Source organism: Pempheris klunzingeri, chromosome 5, assembly GCF_042242105.1.
Source record: "Pempheris klunzingeri isolate RE-2024b chromosome 5, fPemKlu1.hap1, whole genome shotgun sequence".
Classification (NCBI taxonomy): domain Eukaryota; kingdom Metazoa; phylum Chordata; class Actinopteri; order Acropomatiformes; family Pempheridae; genus Pempheris; species Pempheris klunzingeri.
In genome coordinates, this window is record NC_092016.1 from 6,222,005 (window position 1) to 6,245,166 (window position 23,162).

A 23,162-nucleotide genomic window follows, 5' to 3' on the forward strand; every position below is an offset into this window, starting at 1 on the left:
CTGACAGACGTTATTGGTCTGATTTTTGGTCTGATATTTACCGTGTCAACATACTGAGTCAGGAATCAGATTGTCCAGGTTTGTTCGCTCCCTGACATCTTAATGAAATTACTGGATCTGACTTCCTGAATGAGCTCTAATCACCTGTGAGAGCTGCCTGCTGTTTGTTCACATGAAATCATCCTCACATCCACACAGAGTATTGATCCACGCACAAACATTTACATCTCTTTATTACTGTGATTTGTGCCTCTGTTTGCTCCGTCACAACTGTTCTGTTCGACCTCACAGCATTATTTGAGGGTTTTTACTTCTTTGTAGGACTCATCTGATGACTAAACTCATGCTGCCCTCTAAAATTTTTGTTCCATATACAACATTACTTCGATAACAATGTTTGCAAAAGTTGGTCTTAATTTCCAGCCCTGTTACACCTCGTCAAGAAAACAATTATTTCAATACTGTCATGGTGACTTGACAATATTAGTGAAAGTTATTTAAAAACTTACAATAAAATGATTTCATATAACACATTTATTATGATTGTGTGTAATTTCTTAATGTTACAAAATATTTTTGGTGAACATATTGGGATTTTTCTTCAATAGTGAATATTAAATGAATATTATTACCGCATATTATTACCACACAGGCCACACCTCTTGATATTGGATTATAGTGCTTTTTGTATTTGACATCAATATTTTTGTAGAAAATTAATGATATTTTTAAGCAGCTTCCGTGTAATTTGAAGCAATGACCCCAAATTAACATTGGAAATTTGTTATTATATAAATATATTATCATATTATGTCAATATATATTAATATTTACATAATGTCAGGCAGGAACGTATAATTATTAAGGTTTTAAAAAAAAATCTATAGTTTGCTGTTTAATCTCAAAATGGGGTGCTTCACAAAAGACCAGAGACAGAGAAGTAAAAAGCTGCAGGCAGAGATTTTGTCATGAAGCCTTTGATATTTCATGGTGGTAGTGAGGGAAATGTTACACCTGAGCAGTGGACGGTGGTCCTCACGTGGCTGACAGTCACCTGGTGTGAAGACAGATGAGGAGTCCAGACTGAGGTGCTTCATGCAGGTCCTGTTAAAGATAAAAGTTAAAAATAAAAGTTGTTGAGACCCCAGAAGCTTTGAAATAATGATTAAATGAAAGTCATTCTGTCCCTCTGTAAAGGTTGATCCACACCCATCCTGACCTCCCTCTCCACAAATCCCACTCCAGGAGTCACTCAGAGAGGAGTGGTCCGACTATCCCCACTACAGGCGAATGCATTCAAGAGCATCTCGTAAATTCAAATCTATTCTCCAATTGCCACTAAGTTTGTTTAAAACAGGAGTTTCTATTTTTTTCTTGTTCTCTTCTCAGTCCTTACTTTCTTGTTCTTTCACTACATTTTTAATAATTAGATGCTAAAATCCCAACAGCATCCAAATTCATTTACATAGATTTTACAGATCTATGTTGGGAATATTGGAAATACCTGACTGTCATCAGCAAACCCAACAATATTCTTGTACAACGTGATCCCATGTCTTTGATGATTTTCATGTTGTTTCACTTCAACATTTTTAATAATTAGTCTTTGCCAATATGCATCAATTGCTAAATACAGATTTTAAAAATTCCATTAAAATCAAATCAAATTATCCTCCCTCTCTCCCCTCTACTGTTGTGGTCCTGTCCTCATTCTACCTGGCACCATATCCCAGAAAAACGGGACGGTACACAGGCCACGAGAAATGTTGAGAAAGAGGACATCAAAAAAGAGGAAAATGGAAAAGAGGAAGCTGTAAAAGAGTTTGAACAAGGGGATGTAGATAAAGAAAAATCAAAACGAGGTGAAAACGGTGCAAAAAGAGGAAGAGAAGTGTTTGGCGTGTTTGTGTGGAAACGTGTGCCCATCTCAGTCACTTCAGTTTTTACCCTTTGAGGCTATATGTTAAACATTAATTGAGGATTGAGGATGATAAACCTTTTCAACCTTCAAACCTTTAGCTATGAACTTGACTGGACACTTTAACACAACAAATATTAAAAAGTTTGCTTTGAAATTGACTGTCCATTTCCCTCCCACTGAGTTAACAGTTTGCGAGTGAGCTTCACAAGCAGCGATGCGGCTAGCACTGTTAGCTTAGCAGCGACGAAGGCTTTCCTCCACGACAACACATTTTGTACAAAACAACCATAGAATCACAGAATAAAATCACGACTGTGTACAGGGAAGAGTTGAATATGTTTTTAATTCCTGATAATGAAACAGCTACAGCAGAAGGTAAAGATCAGTTACAGCTCAGATTACAGCTGGAGGTCGACTGATTCACCAGATCAAACTAGTTTTCAGCGTCAGATTAAACTACAGTGTTGAAAATAAAAATATATTAATTTGGAAGAAACTATAGCTTAGGACTCTGAAACTAAAGCTGATTTCTTTTGACTTTATAACTATTCAGATAGATGACTAAGACTAATCAATAGGAAAAAGGATTGTTATTTGCTAATCCTTCAGTTTACATGTTAGTAGAATACTTTACACGACACTAGAAGTTTTCTCAAGATTATATTTGCAGTTCTACTTTTTCGGTTATAATGTTGGTTTTTACAGATTTATCTCTGTGCTTCTTTAAGGTCCCAGTCAGCAAAATCAGTACTTTTAAATTTCATCTCTGCAATCGGTGGGTGACATGAAGCCTCCAGCACCGACCGTTTCACCAAAACATGAATTTGCCAAATTCTGATTGACCGGGTCCTAAATATGTAGTTCTAAACACTAGCATACTTTTAATTAATCATTACAGACCGCTAAATGTAAATAAATGCCTTTATCTAATCCCTCATTAAAAATCCACTTTAGCCATCAGTCGACCTCTGCGCACATTTGGTTTGTGGTTGTTTGGGGGTTTTACAGCAAACATTCAGACTGTGATTGTACATCGAAACAACAAGAGAGCAGAGCCAAAAGGTTCTTCACCGGTCCACTCAGTTCCTACTAACTGAGGTTTGATCTGAGGCCCAAGTCGGGCCAAGACCAAGTTACTGTCGGTCCAATCAGGTCTCCAACGGTCCTGTTGTACTTTTTACTCTTTTAGTGGAGCATCGTGCTGCTGCCAGTGTCTGTGTTCTCTCTCTGCTTGCAGCTCCACTGCATTCAGGTCTGATTATCCTCTGGCTTGGACCACTTCTGATTATCCTCAGGTCCCTTTTGGATCACGTCTGTTTTTCCTTAACAATTCAAATGTTTTTTTGATTGGGTCCCAGATTTTGGACCAATGAAGAGCTCTGGGCTGAGCCACAGCTGTCACACACAGACAGACAGACAGACAGACAGACAGACAGGCAGCTACATCATTAAACCCCGGCTGGTATTTGGATAGATTAGGATCAGGACAAAGCTGAAAGCTGACTGGTTGGTGTTTTGGAGCACCGTGAGCTGCTACTGCTTCCCTCGACTGTCAGATTGAGTCCTGCTCGACGTCAGCAGAGAGGAAACAGAACTGCTGGTCAGCTTACAAACAAACAAAAAACAAACAAACAGCATCTTCAGCATCTGACAGTTCAGTGCTGATACTCGTCTTCCTGTCTGGTTCATCACACGGTCAAAGTTTAAATTATTCTCCAAAACACTGACAAGGCTCTACAGAAAATTACAGATGACAATACAGATAATGCTACATGTAGATTGTATTTTCTAAAAAAACGAACCCTGTGGACACAGCGAGCAGCGGCTACAGAGAAAGTTCACATCTGGCTACGACATGCTCAGAGCTGTCCACTTTGAAAGTGTAAAATGATTGATTCAAAACTGAAAAGGACTCGACTGTGAACACTTTTTGTGAGCAGATAGTTGAATATCAACGCTGGACTCTAAAGTCCAGCTTCCTCCAATAAAACCAGAATTGACTTCAGGTCAATAATATGAACCTTCAACCAACACGATAAAATTCCTAACCAGCTTTTGTATCAAAGTAGACAAATTATTTGCCTTTTTCACTGCGGAATTGGTTCATTTGCACAAATATTCTGGGCCAGTAGGTTGGAGCCACTGCTTTAGTGTTCTTTAGTGTCTTTTATTGTATGTGAGTCTTATATGATTTGTGGAAGCTTCAGATGATTATCTTGAGGTTTTACAAAACAAAAGTAACCCGACAGACGAGCTAAAGACAACACGTCACACTGAGAGTAAACTGAAGCTACAGAAGTGGCAGAAAATCTGCAGTTTGTGTGAAACATTGGTGTTAAAGAAGCACTTCTTCAGATGGTTTACTTTGTGCTGTGTTTGCTCCTTTTCTTTTGCATATCGAGCGGAAATGGAAGATTAAAAACATTCACGCGTGCGCTGCTCAGCTTAACTCAGCCACGACCAGCTTGACTGACACGAAACTTTCTTAAAATTAACATTTGAGATTTTTTATATTTCTTTTCTTAGTTGCAGGGAATTCAAATATGTAAAAATACATTTTCATAGTCAAGACTGATCTCAGGTATTGCTGAGATAACTCTAATGGACCTGTGTGAGAACAGAGATGGTGACTGTGAAAGAAAAGTTCAACACTGCAAAATAAATCTCCTCAGTATTACTTTCCCCTGCAAGTACCGACCATGTGCAGGGGATTTACTTTCTATGCATGTGAATCAACCCCACCCCTAATGATCACATGACCATAGGAGTGACTGGCAGGTGTCTGGCATCCTTATAATATGTAACAGATCATTTCAAATCCAAGATAGATAGTTTTTATAATAATTAAAACTATTTAAAAAGTGCAAATAACTAACATTTATGTAACAGCATCTAATCTACTTACAAGCTGAATAAATACAAAGACTCTCAGTGTGCTCTTATCAGCAGCAGGGCTGCAGTCGAGATAAGTCTGAGACAACACATGCCACAAGACAGAGAATGAGATAAGAGAAAAAAAAAACCTTCAGTCCAGACTCAAGACCAGATTTGACTTCTACAAGGTTCACAACAGAAAGACTGAAATGAAATAATAACAAAGACGGTGACAAATCTGATGTAACAGAAAAAAATGTTATGAGTTAAGAACCATTACAGCAGACTGAACACAGCCTCTCCAGTCCGTTAAGAAAACATGTACCGTGAACGAGACAAGTCTGTAACTGGAGGCTGACACAGACACTAATCTGAGTGAAAACACCGAAAACAGCATGACAAGTCCGAGTGAAAACACCCACATGACAGACAGAAGTCAGAGTCTCATTTCTGACAAGAGTCCATGTTGCTTTGATGATTTCCAACTACAGCAGCTGCTGTTGTTCTGGAGTTATATTTAAAAATAAATCAGGTGCCAGACACCTGACAACCATTCAGCTGTTCAGAGCAAATCACCAACAGCGCCACCTAAACACAGCAGCTAGTTTCCTGGGAATAGATTTAAAGCTGAATATAAGAAGTTGATGTAGCCACTGTGACATCACCCATTGGTTTGTTGTTGTTTGTGACTGCTGTTTTGAAACCTTGAGTTGAGCATTTTCAAAATCGCAAGTCACAAGATAGTCCCGTCCTAAAGCATAGAGTGCTTTATCATCTATTTTTCTCTAAATGGGACCATCATTTACTAAATTAACTTCATGCTGTATTAAAGGAGAAATTAAACTAGTGAGTGAGACCATAAACTCACTAAGAAACTGTTAACTGAGGTTAAAATAAAAATTGAGTGAGAAGTGTACATATGTTCCTGTGTGTGAGGAAAACATACTGGACTTTCAGACCCAGAAAGTAAAACCTGTTTCTCTCCGTACTGCTGATTCTTGTGGAATAATGGCACAACTCATTGCCGAGTCAGTAAATCCTGTCGGGTGTCCTGGTGAAGGATGTGATGAGTGTTGCATGATGGCGGCGGCAGCAGTGTCATTGGCAGAGGCTGGAAACAGGGTGAAGACTCCAGTGTCTGACAGGGAATAATGGGGACCTGGGTCTATATTGCACAGGGGTTGGTGAGATCTTCGAACACTGTTGGTTCTTCGATCCCTCGTGCAAACAGTTTGATCAACTGGCAGTGCACTCTGGGAAAAAACAAAGGAGTGTTCATTGATCTAACCTAGGTTAAAAAAAATGTTATGATAGTAAAGTGAGAACCTCTAGGGGTCATGGTACCTGACATCAATGGCTGTGTGGGTCAGGATCTCGCCATCGCAGTTCCAGCTGCTGTAGGCGGGGGCACAACCGCAAGCCGGGTGGTCTCGGCAGATCTGGCTGAAGATCTGGCGTTTGCCGTTCTCGTGCAGATCCAGCTCCAGGTCCGAGTCACTCTGGCAGTGACGCGGTGTGAAGCGAAAACGCTGCACCCGGTGAACCTCAACAAAAGTCAGGTCAAACTGGTCAAGGAAAGAAGAAGTAGAGAGTAAGGAGGGTTGGAGGTTTCAGTCTTTTTATCAAGATTATGTAGAGAGACCATAAACCAGACTAGTGATTTATTACCTGGTCATCTTTGCTGGTGTGTCTGAGGAGGTGTCTGAGAAAGTCAAAGCGGGAACATTTTCGGACCAGGATGAGGTCGGTGGTGCCGTCGGCCAGGTGAGCAGCAGGTGAAAGGCCTTTGGGACTGCGAGGACAAGCACAGCTCATGCTGGCAGCATTTATGGCCAGGAACTTCCCTCGGATTGTCCTCCACCCACTGCCACTCTCTGGAACCATATAAATTCAATAAAACAATGAATACATTCAGTAGCACCTAAAATTAAGTGAGTAAGATGTTACAATCGCCCGACATACTGAGTAACTTTAAAACATTGAGGTTCAAAGTTTATTCTTGACCATGGAAATGTGGTAGAAATCTCTTGAACAGCTACTATATGGACCTTTAGGTGAGATTCTTCTGCAAATTGCTGTTTCAAAGAAGGTCAAGACAGTTCTTAAAGTTGTCAGTAAAAAAATGAACATCTGCCACTATACGGCAAGTGGTTAAAGTGTGCTGATGAGGATCATTGGATGTAACTGAGAGCTCCAGAACAGCTACTAAATGGATGGATATTGAGGTAAGAATGTTTTGTGTTTTCTTAGCCAACTGCACGGTAAGTCTTCTTATGATGAGCTCAAGCTATTTTAGCTCGTTGTGACTCTCCTGTGGCGTGCCTCAGGGTTCCGTTCATGGAACACATTTATTTCCAAATACAGCATAAATATATTCAGAAATACAACAAGATACAACATGTAACTCAAATAGCTTTGGACCTCTTGAAAGACAGTTCAGTCATTTTCTTATTGAGTTTTAGAAGCTTCGAATGAGGATTTGTTGGACTCACCTCCGTCTGATGCTTCGTCCAGCTCGTACCTCTCAGCTCTCTCTGAAAGTAGCTGCCCATTGTGCTGACAAACCACACAGCTGGTAATTTACAGAAACAGCAATGTTATTTAAAAAAAGAGGCATACAGCAATAATCAGATCACATAACCAGAACCCAACCCCTTTATCTACTAAACTCCATTGTTAAAAGAATTTGGACCAAATCATTAGCTAACCTTCACCTATATCATCTATATAACATCTCTCTCACCCAGATCGACACTTGGAGGCGTCCCGCGGTGTTCCCATGATGCCTCTGGCTGGCAGGTAGGACACTGTTCCTTCATAGTAATGATGAGTCAGGAACATCTTTAGACCTGCAGGAGTCAGAGCATCAACATGGTTAACATGGCTGCGTTTTGGAAATCATGAAAAGACTAATAAATGTAAAATGTGCCCTCGCATTAAAACACTACTCAGCACTGAAAAAACAACTCTGCTCTGCTTTATTTATGGAAAAAATGAAATATATTGTGATTTTCATTTGACAATGTTTACTATAATTGTAATATTCTGCAAGACAATAAAATTGAACATTAATTACAAATAAGGTAGTTAAGGACACGGTTCTGTGTCCAGATGCAAATACAACACTGTATATCATTTATTATTTGATCTATTAATCAATGAATCATATGTAATTTTTTGTTAAACTATCATTATTACAGAGAGGAAATCAAATTTATGATACAGAACTCTGAATCCGAAACATGAAAACATATCTCGAGAGCCTGGACATATTTCCGACTTGTTTCTATTCATAGCTTCTGCTAGTAGCTGTGGTCGTATTCATCAATTTCTTCTGTCTGATGATGGAAACATGTTGTTGTTGAGAGGTTTTTTCCTCCGTTTAGCCTAAAGGAAGCTTTGGTCACTAAACAATAGCAGCTTAGTTCAATTCCCAGGATTGTAAAAACATCATAGCTCCTGAAAACATCTGAACGCACGGCATATTCCTACCTGAGAGGTCGTATCTGGCTGGTCCCATCCATCTCTTCCTCTCACTGTCAGTTAGCACGTCGCCGTAGAAACCGTACCCCAGCAGGGAGACGGAGTATCGCAGGAACGTGTTGTTGTGGTGAACAGAGCACACATCCATGGACTGAGAGTCACCTGAACACACACATAAAACACGTACAATCAACATGCTAACCTGGAATCATTTAATGCCATTGTTGGTATATATCCACAATTGACAGACTGGAGGTAATAGTGAAGCTAAAAGTGCTGCTAAATAATGCTCAAACAGGAGGTTAGCTTGTATATTTGGCCATGCTCAGACAGCCTCCTACAGTGCATCAAGTGCTAAACTAGAACACCAGATGGCAGCATGTGACCAAGGAAAACAAAATAATGTGAATCAATTGTCATTAAGTTTGATGAGACTATGTTGGAGGACAAACTGGATATGGTTAAAAAAAAAAAATTGGTGACATTTGAATAATATAATCCTGAGAGAATAACAAAAAACTGTAGTTGGGTCTGAACCAAATTCAGCCCAGTAGATCACTGGTGTTAACAAATCTGGTCTAATTTGAAGAATCTACTGATAAAATGATGAGATGTTTTATCAAATGTGGAGAAAAGGACACTGTATAATTGAAATTATTCAATAAATGTGAAACAGCTACATCACACACACATATCTGTTAAAAATAAATCAATATTTGAAAGACATATATTAAACAGAGTGGTTTCCTTTTCTTTCACTTATTTCAACGATTCATCTGCTGATTATTTTCTCAATTATTCTATGAATCATACTAAAAAGAGTCCAAGGTTTGATGTGTCGTTTTGTCTGCTTAACGGTCAAAAACCCAAAGATATTTAGTTTACTATTTAAGCAAGACCAGGACAAGCAGCAAATTCTCACCTTTTAAAAACATGAAAACAGCAAATGTTTGACATTTTTTCTTGAAAAAGGACAAACTGTTACAAATCAAAATTGCTTTAAATTTAAATCAAAAGCTTTAAATTAGGGTTTTGCTTCACTGCTTTAACAGTTTTAATAGGAAATGGGCAGAACTTCCACCAGTAGATGTAGTTCTTTATGAGACACCTGTGGATATATAGTTTCTGAATGTGCAACTTTTGCAAGATATTGACCAAAAAGTCTGGACATTTTATTTTTACTAGAGGGGGACCTTCTTCATCTTATGACCTTTAGGAGTCTTTTTACAAATAAGCTGTTGTATTTCATGACAGCTGGACAAACATCATCCTTTGAGTTCTGATCACTGTGCCCTGTGTATAAGATGTCAAATAACCTGCAATGACCTGGTGCTGAAATGATTCATGTTATAGTTGGTGCATAGTGAGACCATGTGACTGACCCACAATGATGTGCAGCGCAGAGGTCACGGGGTCGTTGGTGCCCACAGTGGCGAAGCAGATACAATCAGTTGACCCTGAAGCAAACAAACAAACAGATGAGTTAACACAACACAATGCACACACATCCCTAAATGTCTCACACACCTGCACCAATCACAGCAGCCACGAATTAACCAGCTGAGCTGCTTTTCCTGCTGCAGAGAGAAAGAATGACTGCATGTGTGTGAATGTGTGTTTTCATTTATAGAGCACTTAAGCAGAACAATAGAAAACAAAGAAGGACACAAACAAACAGGAAAGAACAAACTGAGAAGGCCAAAGTCAGCATCTGCATTTTTACCCTAGTAACAGAGAATCCTGCTCTCTGATTGGCTGTCAGCCATTGGTAAAAATCACATCAGTATTTTGTACATCATGTGACAAGCTGAGAAAACCTCAGAACAGCTGGTAACTTTCGCAACGAGTCTGATGCTACAGGCTACATTATCTCAAGGACACATCACTACTTCACTATCACTAATTCCTCAAGGACACATTGACCCATTGAACTTCCATAAGGACCTTTAAAGACCTCTTGAATCTTCGTGGGGGACCAAAGGAACCATCTCATGAACCTCTTTAACTTCCTCAAAGACCTCTATAACCTGCTCACTGACCTTTGGATCCCCCTCAAAGACGTCTATAACCTCCACACATTGTTACTACACTGAATGATTGAGACGAAATGTAATCAACTGACTTAACAAACAATAAAATCAGTATCAATCAGCGTTTCTGACCTGCAGGAATTATTCCGATGCGAAGCGAGCAGGGCTGCAGAGTTTCATCTGGAGAGTGTGGATCTACGCTGCTGTCAATCTGTGTCCTCCAGATCAGCCCATGGATGATCTCACTGAACATGCCGTCCCCGCCGACACACACCACCCTGAGTCAGGGTTAAAGTGAAACGTTAGTAGGAGTATAAGATGGTGAAATAAAACTAAGTGTTTGTTTACTTGTTTATTCATCTATGATTTAACGTACTAAAACAAACATAACTTCTCGGACCAATTAATTGGATAAATGTCCCTTTAAGTGTAAAAAGAGATTCACTGTGGTGCTTTTATTTTGGTGGTTCAGCTATGTTTGCTGACTTGCAGGTGTTTTCTGCTCTGTGGTGTAATTACAGTACATAATAATGGGGGATGCTCACCCATCAAACTTCTTCAGCTCCGCCTCTGTCCTCAGGTGATCTCTTGCATAATTGGCGTACTCCGTCACTATGACAACAAACACAACAGACAAAATGTGCTTTAGATGCATAATCCTAAACACAGGAAGTACAAAAACAGGGAGTGAGCGATACGGGACACACCTATGACGTGTGTGGAGACGCCTGCCTGAGCGAACAGCGGGGCGACCTTCTGCTCGTAGATACGTTTGCCCTGTCGCTTCCCGCCGTACGGGTTGATGTAGACAAGCAGGTTTTTGGGTCTGCTGGCTGTAGAGAACAACAACAACAACGTTACTGACAGCTTCTGATAACGACCACATGCGTGTTGGTCAGTGTTTGCTGGTGTAAAGTCGTACTGATGGCGGCAAGCTGCTCTCTAATGCCGTTGATCCAGCGTTGACACAGCGCCTCCTCTGAACAGGTAAAGGTGATCTCAGCACACCGCCAGCGGTGCTGCTGACACCTCTCCACGTACAGCACTGAAACACAACAGACACAAGTCACACAAATTAGCTTGTAATTGACCATTTAATGACGTATGAAGGGAAGAGAAACAATGCAGGTTTAAGGAACTTCAGCTTTGGCTTCACTTTTCAGACTCAGAAGCTGCGTCCACTTCTTTCAGGCAGTCTATGGTGTTTACTGTATGTCCCGTGTGCGTTCCTGCTGTGTTTAATGCATCTCCAGGTTTATTTGTTGTGCTTTCAGATGTGTTTAATGTCTTTCCAAATGTGTTTTATGTGTTTCCAGGTGTGTTTAGTGCGTTTCCAGGTGTGTTTACCTGTGAAGGCCTGCCTGCAGTCCTTTTCTTCTCTCTCTTTAATCTTTTTCCAGCTGCCATCATTTCTTCTTCTGTTGCTGTTCTCCTCCTCTTCTTCTCTGACAGAGATGATCTCTGACACCGCTACGCTGCGACACACACCTGACCACACACACACACACACACACACACACACAGTTTGTTAGCTTTACAATAAAGCAGCCACCTCTTGGAGTGCAGTTCCAGGTATGACCCAAATAAAACTACAGATTCACTGTGATGCAGCAAGAATAATACGAAAGAAATGAACGGAAACCAGCAGATACCTGAAAAATAAGACATCGATCTAGACCCACATGAGAACAGTTGACTGAGTGAGAGTTGCTTTTTGGTTTTGAATGTCTGAACCATATTTGTTGGGTGTTACAAAGCTGGAATGTAACCAGAACACAGAGGTTCTGCTCCAGAGGTAAAGAAACCTCATCTGAAAACACATTTGTAATAACACTGACCCACCTATCAGAAGCAACGTGGCGTCAGTGTCTTGTTCAAAAGGACACTTTGACTTGGAGGAGCCTACTTTTGAACCAATAAACATGCGATCGGTGGACGACCCACTTTGACCTGATATCATAAAACTATGTGTGTATCACTGACCTCCGCTTACTGTAATGCTTCTTTTTCTATTGAAACCACCACTTTTCTCACTATTAATAAATATGACAATAAAATCTTTAAGAACAATTAAACCAAGACTGAAACGTTGACGTTATAAAGAGAGATCAGACTCAACATTATTTGTCACGTCACTGTAAACCAAAGTGTAGCAGCTGAAGCTTCATCAGCTCTCAGTGATCATTACAAACAATCCACTTTACCTCACAGAGGCCTGAAACCGGCACATGAAAGAGGTCACATGGCCACACAGGTGCAGGATGATTTTGGCCACCTGGCTTTTGCTGCTGCTGTGTGAGCTCTACTTACTCAAAGTGCTGACGGGACCAATATGGAAATAACCTGATTTTTTGTCTTGCACTACAATTTCATGCATAAGTAATGTTAACAAAATATTTGTTCTTTGCCGTTTACAGTTTGTTTTATTTTGGTCCTTTTGTGTTTCTACATGTCCACAATTTACTCTGGATTGAATCTGCAAGCTTTTGTTTGTTTTCTTGGTAAATATGTGGAAAAAAGTGTGTTATTTGCAGGCTATTTTATGACAGAATAAAACTAAACCCAACCCAAAACAAAACAGAACAAAAACACAGTGCGTGTTTTCAGGGGGGATTGCTGGCACAATGCTAAACTTGGCTAACTCCGTCCTGAGTCCAACTGCGTATTTAACACAGAGACATGACACCGATCCCTATAGCCCACTCTTAGAAAGAAAGTGAATTCCCAAAATTTGGGATTTCCCAAAATGCTGAAATGTTCCACAAAAGAACATTTGATTAAACAGGATTTTTCTGAAAGCAGCAGCACAAACTGAACAAACTACAGCAGGGTAACTGAAACTATTCAGCCAAACTACAAACAAACACTTGACCAGGAGCAGTGAGGAGCACAGCATGTTTCTGCTGGACTTGATGTTGAGGGAAAACGGCACTAAAACTGACACCACTTCTCTGAAAACAACAGTTCTATTCCAAAATGTGATCTTTGATGAATCTTAAAAAACTTAGAGAACTTTGACAGCAGTCTAGAATTTGGATAGTGAGCCCAGTTCCCTTTTTAAGCTTTTTAAAGATCAATTTTTAAGATTCCTGATGAAATGAGGAAGCGAATTTATTTCATGTAAAAATGAACTTGCATCATTTTGGAACGCAACTGCAGGTTCAGCTTGGGAACAGACGGTTCATAGTTCAACCATCAACCACAGAAACATGTTCTAACAGCAGCACCACGATCAACTAAACCTGCAGTCGGGCAGGTGGAGGCGGCCCACTGCATTGTGGGAGCAAAGTCACGCCTACCTGAGTCTGGTCGATGACGGAACGAAGGAACACAAAACCCTGCAGGAGAACCACACAGTTACAAAGGCTCCACAGAGCGTCATTGATATGCTGAAGTTTAGTAGGTATCATTTTTACCCCCACAAACGGCACTGGGCTGTGAGGTGACTTCGGCCTTTAACAATCATTAAAAAAGGAGCTGCAGTCAAACGGTCAATCATTTTTCAGAGTGACACAAACTCCCTGAAAAATATCTGTAATATCAGAGGTTGATCTGCTCTTTTCAATAACATTTGGAAAGTCTAGAAGAGCTGTTGGATAAAAACTATACTTTCCTATTCATGTTTGCAAGGAGCCAACAGGAAGTCAGCCGACTCGGCCGGAGGAAGGAGTGTGTAGACTGTGGTGTGTGTGCTCCCAAAAAAAACAAACAAACACAACAAAAACCAGCATTGCAACAATGCAACAATATCTTATTATAAAATACGAGACCAACCATGTCAATAAGAAATAATGTTTCTATGAGATCAGTGGTTTGATTATTTTCAGCAATGTACCTTATTAATAGTATATTCAGTGTATTGGAAGTTATATATTCACATGTTGGCCAATAAACAGTGATAAAAGAAGTATTCAGATCCTTTACCTAAGTAATAGTACTAATACCACACTGTAAAAATATTGTCTTAAGTAAAAGTATGTAAGAATATACAAAGAAATGTATTTAATGTATTAAAAGTACACAATGCAGAACAACTCTCAGTTTCACCGGAGCTGGAAACATGAAAAATGACTGAAACGATCAAAATCATTCCAATTAATTTTCTGTCAATCAACTAACTGAATAATCGGCTAATCCTTTTAGCTGTGCACGTAGAAACTGTTGGATAGTTATGACTGACCTTCATATTTTATAAACTCTTCATGTGTTTTGTGAGCAAAAAAATCTCAAATTTGTAAAGTAACTAAAGCTGTCAGATAAATTTAGAGCAGGACAAAGTACAAGACTTTCCTCTGAATGTAGCGGAGTAGAAGTAGAATGTGGTGTGAAAAGAAAAGACTTTTAAAAAAGACTGTAAAGTACAAATACCTTAAATCTGTAAAAACAAAATGTACTTTGTCATATTCAATCGCTGACAATGATTAACGAGAATTTGCAGTAAAGATACACCACCAGAGAGCACTGACAAGTTTTATACTGTAAAATGTCTCAGTATGTGTGTTGATTACAAGGGATCTGTATCAACATTGTCTGTATATGTTATATGTTTAGAAGTAGTGCTTCAGCCGACATGTTATTAAATGTTTCTCAAAAATCTACTATTGGTCTGGCAAGAAAATACTATGAATATATACTATGTATGTATGTATGTAGAATAGACTACGTATTTGAACAGAAATTTCAATACACTATTATTTGAATAAATCAATAGTCATGTTCACTGTACTTTTAAACTTACGAAAGTGAATGTTATGAAAATAGCAGCAGCAGCAGACAGAAAGCAGGTCAAACATTAAAGATTCACACCTGAAACACAAACACACACACACACACTGCTGAAACACGAAGCTTCGTGGACGATGAGCAGCTGAAACTCCGAGGACACAGAAAGGAGCTCCGACCTGCTGACGTTTAACGCTGTCGGCCGGTTTTGAGACTCTCCTGGTTGGTTAATGATAAACAACTGCGACACAAAACATCTGATTCTGTGATAGAAAAAACAAACAAACTCAAAAGACTGCAGACATAAAAACTGAGGGAAAGAAGTCAACAACAACTCCCATGGTGCATTTCAGTGAGAAACACCCAATAATTAGAGCTTTAAAGCGTAATCTGTAGAAACATTCAGAAGTGTCAACTCTCTGATTCTGGATCAGTTTAGGATCAATTCAGCAGGTCACAGTGAGCTCTGAAGCAGCTGCAGTCTGACCTGAAACCTTCCTGCTCTGCTGCTTTGAATATTCATAGTGTCCTGAACGCAGCTCACCTGTGTGCCTGAGGACACACCTAGATGAAGAGGCACGGTGCACTGATGAAGATGATGCTGATCGGTGGGAGCCACTCCCACTGTGTAACCAGGGGGTTTGAATCTTGCTCCATTAATAGGGATTATTATTGTGTTTTCATTAATATTGGTGAGCCGCTGCTGGTCAGAGTTTCATTCAGCTTGACAGTTTTGAAAGTTTTGCAGCTGAACTACATGATCGGCACATTAGTTGGATAAGAAGAGAAGAGAATAATAGAAAAACATGACGACATAGACAAGAAATATGGGGACATTTCCACTGGATGCCAAGTAATAATAGTAATTGGATAATTTAATGAATATTCTCCAATCACATGATACCGCGACTTATAAAATGTTACATAAATCTTGACCAGCTCATAAAGTAAAACCTCCCTCTGCCAAACATCTTTTGCTTTTATGGCCATAAAACAATGAAACAATCTCCCCTAATGCCAGCAAACCTTCAAACTTTCTAACAAAACTTTAGTTATTCACACAGCAAACTTGCATACATTAGTAAATCAGTGTTTGTTTTATTGACTGCAATAGTATTTTGTACTCTTATAATATATGTAGTTTTCTTAACTATTTTATTATTGTACTTACCTTCCCAGGAACGATGGGTGGAAAATATCAATTTAATAAAAACCTGGTACAATACATCTTTCGTTATTTTAAATAAGGTTATTGCTCTTTGTACATTGTCCCTGTTCGCATAAAGAAATTTAAATTTAAAATGAAAGCACACGAGTCCACAGTGACACTGGGTTTTATATCTACACTTTTATGGACAATGCATTTATTAATCAATTTACTGTAACATATTTAACAATAACAGCTACATATAATACAGCATTTCTGAACAAAAGTATTAACAGTTTTAATAAATAATAGTAATGATAATAATAAACAGGCTTCTTGGATGTTGATTGTTCACATACGAGACTAAAACCATCCCAGTTTCACACCTCTTACTGTCACTCCTGACCAGGCCTTACATGGCTGAGCACATCAGTGGGCTGTTAACCCCGTAGTGCCCAAAAGGCCTCTCAGATCAGCTGGATCAGGTCTCCCGACTGTTCCACAGTCCAGACTGAGGTCAAAGAGTTACTGAGCATTTGTTATACTGGCACCTCGGCTTTGGATCAATCTTCCAGTTAATTTTTTGATCTGCTGAACCGTTTTTGCTTGTTTCTGACTTGCCTTTTAATCCAACAACTAGTTGTTTACATAACACAAAATGTTCAAATTCTTAAATTTTAAGTTTAATTCAATAGTTTCACCCATGTTCTACCTTTGGATGACTTATTTGAATGCTCTACTTTTTTTTAGTCTTTTAATGGGGTGCTTGTGTTTTGCTATTCTTCTGTTTTCTGCTTTTTATGGTGTATGTATTTTGCTGTTCCATGAAAATAAAACCATTATCATTAGAAAGCCTTTAAAATCAAACAGGTGGTGCAGGGTCTGATTTTGAAAGGCTTAAGTTTTGAAAGTGACAAGAAACCCCTCACATCCTTTTTTGTCCCAAAACAGATTAAAAGAGAAGAGAAGACAGATAGCAAACCAAAGCCAATCAGTGACAACCAGAACCCCCATTAAAGTTTTAGCTAGAAAAAGAATGACATTAAAACATTACAGAGACCCCATAACAAGGCTGGCCGAGGACCCCCACATCACTAAATCCACCCGTGCTGTGAGAGCTACAAAATGACTGTTATTCAGTTCTTCTATCACATTTCATCTCCTCTGTTTCTACGTGTTTCCTGTGTGTAGAATACAGTAAAAACTGTATGAGGTTTGGTTTGTACTGTCCCTCCCCTGCCTGCAGCCTCAGTGTGACCTCCACATATTGTGTGTCAGGCTGGATGTTATGTGTTATGTAACCGGATATCTCGTGTATCACTTGTAGTCCGGACTACATTATACTCCGTTTAGTACATTAAAGTGTTTATTATTTACAGGTCCAGATACTGTCTGAGTGTCCAACATGTCCCCCCTCCGTCCTTCATGTCCTTTGTTTATCTCACGGGATGTCGCGGTGTGTTTAAGGCCGACAGACACACAAAGACAGTTAAATATATACATACACAAAGACAGACATTTTATGCGGGTCTTACTGGGTCTGAACGGGTGGTACACCGGGCTGGAGATCCGTCTTTTCCAGGTGAGCAGGGACCGGGTCAGGCTCACATCGTACGCGGCGTTTCTGACGCGGAGCTCGGACAGCAGCAGCAGCCTGCCCGGCCTCTCCATCTGCGTCTGTCCGACCTGCTCCGTCCTTCAGCCGGCTGAGGAGGAAGCAGCAGCCCCGGGGACGGTTACCTCTGGCCGGGCATGTTCTCTCTGTGTGTCCGGAGGGGCTCCAAACCCCGAAAAAAGGCGACTATCAGGCAGCCACGGGTCGGGAGAGGATGTGTCCGTGTAACGGATTTCAGCTCGGGATGTTTTTTCTGACAGATAGCGGTTTCTTACCGGAAGTAGGAGGAGCCTGGTGGTGCGTCCAGGTGCTGCCAGAAAACTCTGACAATCTGAAGTTCAACTATTTTAGGACTGCACTGTTATTTCAAGACTTTTTGAATTACTGTGACATTAAAAACTTTATGATCAGAGATGTACGTGCTCATATTCAATAATTTGTGTTTAATTTTTTTGTAAACATTTTTTGTAAATAAACCTCTTCTAAGATGTTCTGTCTTCATAGTTATCTTACATCTTCTTACCCGGAAAAGTTAAAATTCTGAATGAACTCTAGAGACATAAAAACCGTGGATTGAAAGGGTGATTTAAATCAGATTTTAGGTGTCATAATGGACCCATAACTGTCTACAAACTACACAAAAGTATCCAAAAATATCCAATAAAGCAAAGCGCAATGCAGTCAAAATCAAGGTGCTTGTCAGCATCAGGCAGAGATTTACAATTTATGATTTCTAAACATCACACAAACAGGTTCATTTTATTTGATAATTTATCCTCCCCATTGTTTGCATTTGGTTGTTTGTTTTTAAGCAAGGAGTCTTATAATTCCAACGTTTTAGACAGCACTTGAAAGCATCAGGAACCAGTAGCGTCTGTTGTCCTTTACGTCATCACGTCCTCTGATTGATCCTTGCCTGAGGGAAGAACAAAGCTCCTCTGCAGGGAACCAAAATCACGTCCTGTAGTTCTTTGATACTGTTAAAAAAACAATGGTTATCGCTGCTTACTTTTACAAGGGAGCTATAATTCACTCCGTGTAGACCTTGTTAGCTATATGCAGTACTGGCAAGATGCTAGTACTAGTTTAACTATGCAGAGTGCTAGTACTGTCTAAAATATTGTATGTAAATGTCCAATCTTTCTATGATATTGATGATAATATTTTTCTATAATACACACTTTTACTAGGGTAACATTTTCAGTGCAGGACTTTCACTCGTAACACATTACGCAACACACATTAATACTTTTAAAGAGTCTGAATACTTCGTCCACCACTGGTAATTATGGAAAGTTTGAAAGCTCCAGAGCAAGAGCGTAAGTGGACCTTGAGTGGAGACTGGCTTAACATTTACTGGCTTTAATGGTTCTTGGGAAATAAGTGAACCTCATTTGACTTGATTACTTAAAACACATTTCCTATATATTTATTAAAAAAACAACAGCAACATTTTATTTCAAAAGCAGCTCGCTGATTTAAAAGTCAGTTTGCTTTGACTTTTTCTGGGACGTTTCCAGAGGTGATTCCTGGTTTTCCAGAGACAGCAGGGGGAGCTGCTGCTGCACACACCGCCCTGTGTGAGGAGCTGCTCAGAGAGGCTGTGTTCTGTTTCAGCTCAAACAGTTTTAACCTTCAGCCGAATCTGAACTGAACAACTCGAAAACCTCCTTGTAGTGGATGTTTTACTTTGTTCCGGCTGGATTTCAGAGTCCACTCAGTCCACTGGGCAGGTCTGTTTCTTTTTTTGAGACTTAAACACAGTGTGTTAGCAAGTCCAGGGAGCAGGTGAAACATTCATTTAGTGAAAGCAAAGTCCTTGAGCCAGTTAGTCGCCCCCTGATCTGCTGAGTGGAGGGTGACTCATCCTCCTTTTACTCTGTGGAGAGGACAAGCTTCAATGATCACATCAATGATCTATATCCGACATGCATCTGCAGACGTGCCAATTAAAAATACACTGATTTCCATTCAATTTTTCCATAATTTAATTCTCCATCATGTAATTTTTGCTATAAACCTTTCAGAATTATTTATCAGTTTCTCTGTTTATATTTGTTCCTACTGTATGCACTTTGGACTTCAAGTTATTCTATGAAAGGCGCTTTATAAATAAAGTTATTATTGTTATTATTAAAGACTGCTGGTGGGGTTTTTCTCCAAATTGGTCGTCTAGATGGGAATCAAGCATGAATGGGAAGTGTGTGTGTGTGTGTGTGTGTGTGTGTGGGGTGCTCTTGAACAAGTAGTCCCAGTTATGATCCACATGGTTGTGTTAATCTGGGCACCCACACCGTGTGTGTGAGGAGACCTGGACTAGACGGGGGGGCAGTGTTCTGCTGCAGAGGGAGCATCGGCTCTTCCACTGGCAGCATTTACAGCCTGTGAGCTTACAGAGCAGGTCGTGCAGGTTTTGATTTATTGAAGGTGAAGCATTGAATGAGGGTTCATATGATGCCCTAGAATCCAGGTTTCAGGATAAAAGAAGCTGGATATTGTTGATGATTAGTTTGGTGTCAGATTTCTCTGAATGGGAATAATTTACTCTCTCTTTGTCCCCTTGTTGTTACACGCTATATACAGTACATCATATCAAGTAACAGATATTTTAACACTCTTATCTGAACTTAGGTGTTATGGAAGGTCTGTGACAATGATTAATTGAATTAAATTATCAGGTGAGGCATAGAATTAAAGTCCTGTTCCACTCAAAAATATGTTTTGCTTAATGTTTCCTAACTTTAATGTTTGACTTTCACTGTACAGAATGACAAATGTGCAAAGGGAGAAAACATTTTCTGTGTCCTCACCGTAAATCTGAGTTTAAAACATATACAAATGAGATGATTTAATTACATTACAACTAGTTTGAGAAAACCAATCATGGTTCAATACGCGACTTCCACAGTATGTGATGTTGAAATGTGAAACAGTGCACAAAAAACTGAGAATGGGCTTTTCAGAGAAGCAGGAGACATTTTGTGTCCAGAGGTTAAACTTTTGAAATGAAAAATATTCATATATTCATAGATTTGGGATTTTTCAATGAAGGAGATAGAATAGATGGAATTTTGCAACACAGTAATTTAACTTTTTTGTGGAAAAACTAGTGTAGGAGTATCTTTGTGTGCCTTCAAACATGTTTAATGGGGACCTTTAAGAGATTACAACTGGTAGTTTAGCACCCAACCCGTTAAATTTAAACCCTTTTCTCAGCTCCTGCAGTTACACTCTGTGGTTTAAGTGCAGACCTCAAACTTTCAGCAGATTCCTCCCCCAAAATGGGACATCAGCACCTCCTGCTGCTAGAGTAATGTACCCACATTAGGCACGAAAACCAAGGAATAGATAGTCAAGGGAAAATAGCATGTGCTGATGAGGTGATGTGCTTTTAAATGTGGACAAAATGATGTGAATCAACCTCTAACTTCCATTTTCTGAATTGTATTTGAGGTAATTTAGTAGACTTAATGTACTGAAAATGAATAAATCAATAGACAAAATCATCAGAAACACATCACTGAGTTTTACTGAAGTGTGTGAAAGACTTTTACTTTGAAGTCTGGTTTTTGACCCTGTGACGTCTCAGGTTCAGGTCACACAGCCAGCAGTGGTCCTCCCCTCCCCTGAGAGATGGAGCGCAGAGATGGATGCATCTGACAGGAAGCCCCTCTCCGGCCCGTGATGGATGCTGCTGCCTCTGACGCTTGGGCCGCGGTGAGGGAACAAGGCGGCTGGATGGCGAGGAAGAGGAGGGTGTAGGTCAGGGCTATTTATAGAAAATAGATGATGAGGCCTTTGCCCCGACCTCTCTGTGATGCATGATAACTGTCCCTCCAGCTGCGTCCACTCAGGTGATGTCAGCTGAAATGGACGATGGGCGAAGTGGCAGAGCAGCTGTCCCAGCACAGCACCAAGACGCCAGCGAGCGACCGACCCACTAAACTCTGCTCACCACAGCATGAAGGGGAGCTGTGCAGGAGACCGGAGGTCAGAATACAGGGGCGGCATTCACAAAACAGCCTAAGGCATGGCATGTTCACACCAGTGTTTTGGGGAAAAAACCCAGCAATAATGAAATTTTAAAAGCAATATATTTTAATGGCAGCAAGTGCATGAATATCCAATCAGCTGAAGGACAGATTGAAACAATCCAGTAACACCAAAGACCGTTTGCACAACTCTCCACTGTTTGGATGTCAAAGTGAAAGAAAATCAGTTTTCTTGAGTTATTTATAAAAATGTCATCGATTCTAATGGGGTCAACTTTGCCTGCTCTTTCTTTCAGGAGCTCTCAGTTCTGGATGTGAAGTTAGGAAATTCTAGTTAAAAACTTTGTGTCCACTTGAATCCAGAGGAGTCTGTGTAATCAAAACAGATGAGTGTAAAAGTGGGACTGTCTATTGATCACACACGGATCTATAAACTAATTATCGTCTCAGGCCAGATTTCTTTTTTATAAACTGGATAATTGGAGATGCAGTGAAGTCAGTTGAGAAGCTGGGAGCACCTGAACTCTACAGCAGAGACGGTGCAGAGCAAACAAGGAGGCCAACAGGGCAGTAACCAACCTGCTAATAGGCTGATAGAACAGAAAAAAAGCCTGTTAGAGGTCAGAGCAGAGCATGTTAACAGGCTGGCATAGATCAGCAGTCTTATTATATGCACATTAAACAGTCACATAACAGGAAGACTAGAAAAACCATGATTTATTCTGATTCATAAGTGGTTACGAAACAGAACATGGTGAAAACAAACAAAAAAAACCCACCACAAACAAAAACCAAGGCTTCCTTTGAGCTCACACCCAGTCAGATTAGAGCCATCTGTTGTGTGCTGCAAGTTGAGGAGAGCATCATCTGTATAAAACACCAATAATTTTCTCTAACATGGATCTCTCTTTACTTGTGATTTAACAAATCAGATCAACTTTGTAAAGCAGTTTGATCCAAAGTGCTTTAAATGCAGGAAAACAAGAGGAAGGATGACAGCAGGCCGTCGGTGCATAGAGACTGAGACCTGGGTGAGTGATGGTTAAATGCTGGAGAGTAGAAGTGGGTGAGGGAAAAGCAGACAGAGGGAGGAAGGGAATTCCATGATTTTGGGGCAGAACAAGAGAAGCTCCTGTCCGCTCAGCACTTAGTCCAGGATCTCAGAGACAGATGGGTGGCTTTGGTCAGATGACCTCAGTCCCCAGACGGCGTGTTAGAGGGTCAGGAGCTCTGTTATGTAGGAGGGGGCAAAATCATTTAATTTGTACACAACAATGAAGACTTTAAAATCAGTTCTATATGCGTTACAGGCAGCCAGTGTAGGGAGCCTCGTCAAAACTCAGCATTTTAAATCAGTTGGAGACGGGATAAAAACAGG

General features: G+C 40.0%; 1 protein-coding gene across 1 annotated transcript; it reads right to left on the minus strand.

Annotated features, from left to right (window-relative positions):
- Window positions 1-5,411: 5,411 nt before the first annotated feature.
- On the minus strand, window positions 5,412-18,000 carry LOC139201574 (ceramide kinase-like). Its single transcript, XM_070830935.1, has 13 exons — window positions 17,713-18,000; window positions 11,656-11,796; window positions 11,231-11,353; window positions 11,016-11,141; window positions 10,854-10,920; window positions 10,441-10,586; window positions 9,661-9,735; window positions 8,288-8,440; window positions 7,539-7,644; window positions 7,288-7,367; window positions 6,464-6,669; window positions 6,140-6,360; window positions 5,412-6,048 (listed from the first exon to the last, which is right to left on the minus strand). The coding sequence occupies exons 1-13, from the start codon at window positions 17,846-17,848 to the stop codon at window positions 5,961-5,963; spliced, it is 1,668 nt and encodes a 555-aa protein (XP_070687036.1). The 5' UTR covers window positions 17,849-18,000; the 3' UTR covers window positions 5,412-5,960.
- Between the last annotated feature and the right edge of the window lie 5,162 nt (window positions 18,001-23,162).

Coding starts and splice junctions, on each gene's coding strand:
- LOC139201574 (XM_070830935.1), bottom strand. CDS start 17,848: ATGGAGAGGCCGGGCAGGCTGCTGCTGCTGTCCGAGCTCCGCGTCAGA. Junction 8,441..9,660: donor TGCGCTGCACATCATTGTGG/GTCAGTCACATG, acceptor GTGTGTGTTCAG/GTGACTCTCAGTCCATGGAT. Junction 6,049..6,139: donor CACACAGCCATTGATGTCAG/GTACCATGACCC, acceptor GTTTTTTCCCAG/AGTGCACTGCCAGTTGATCA.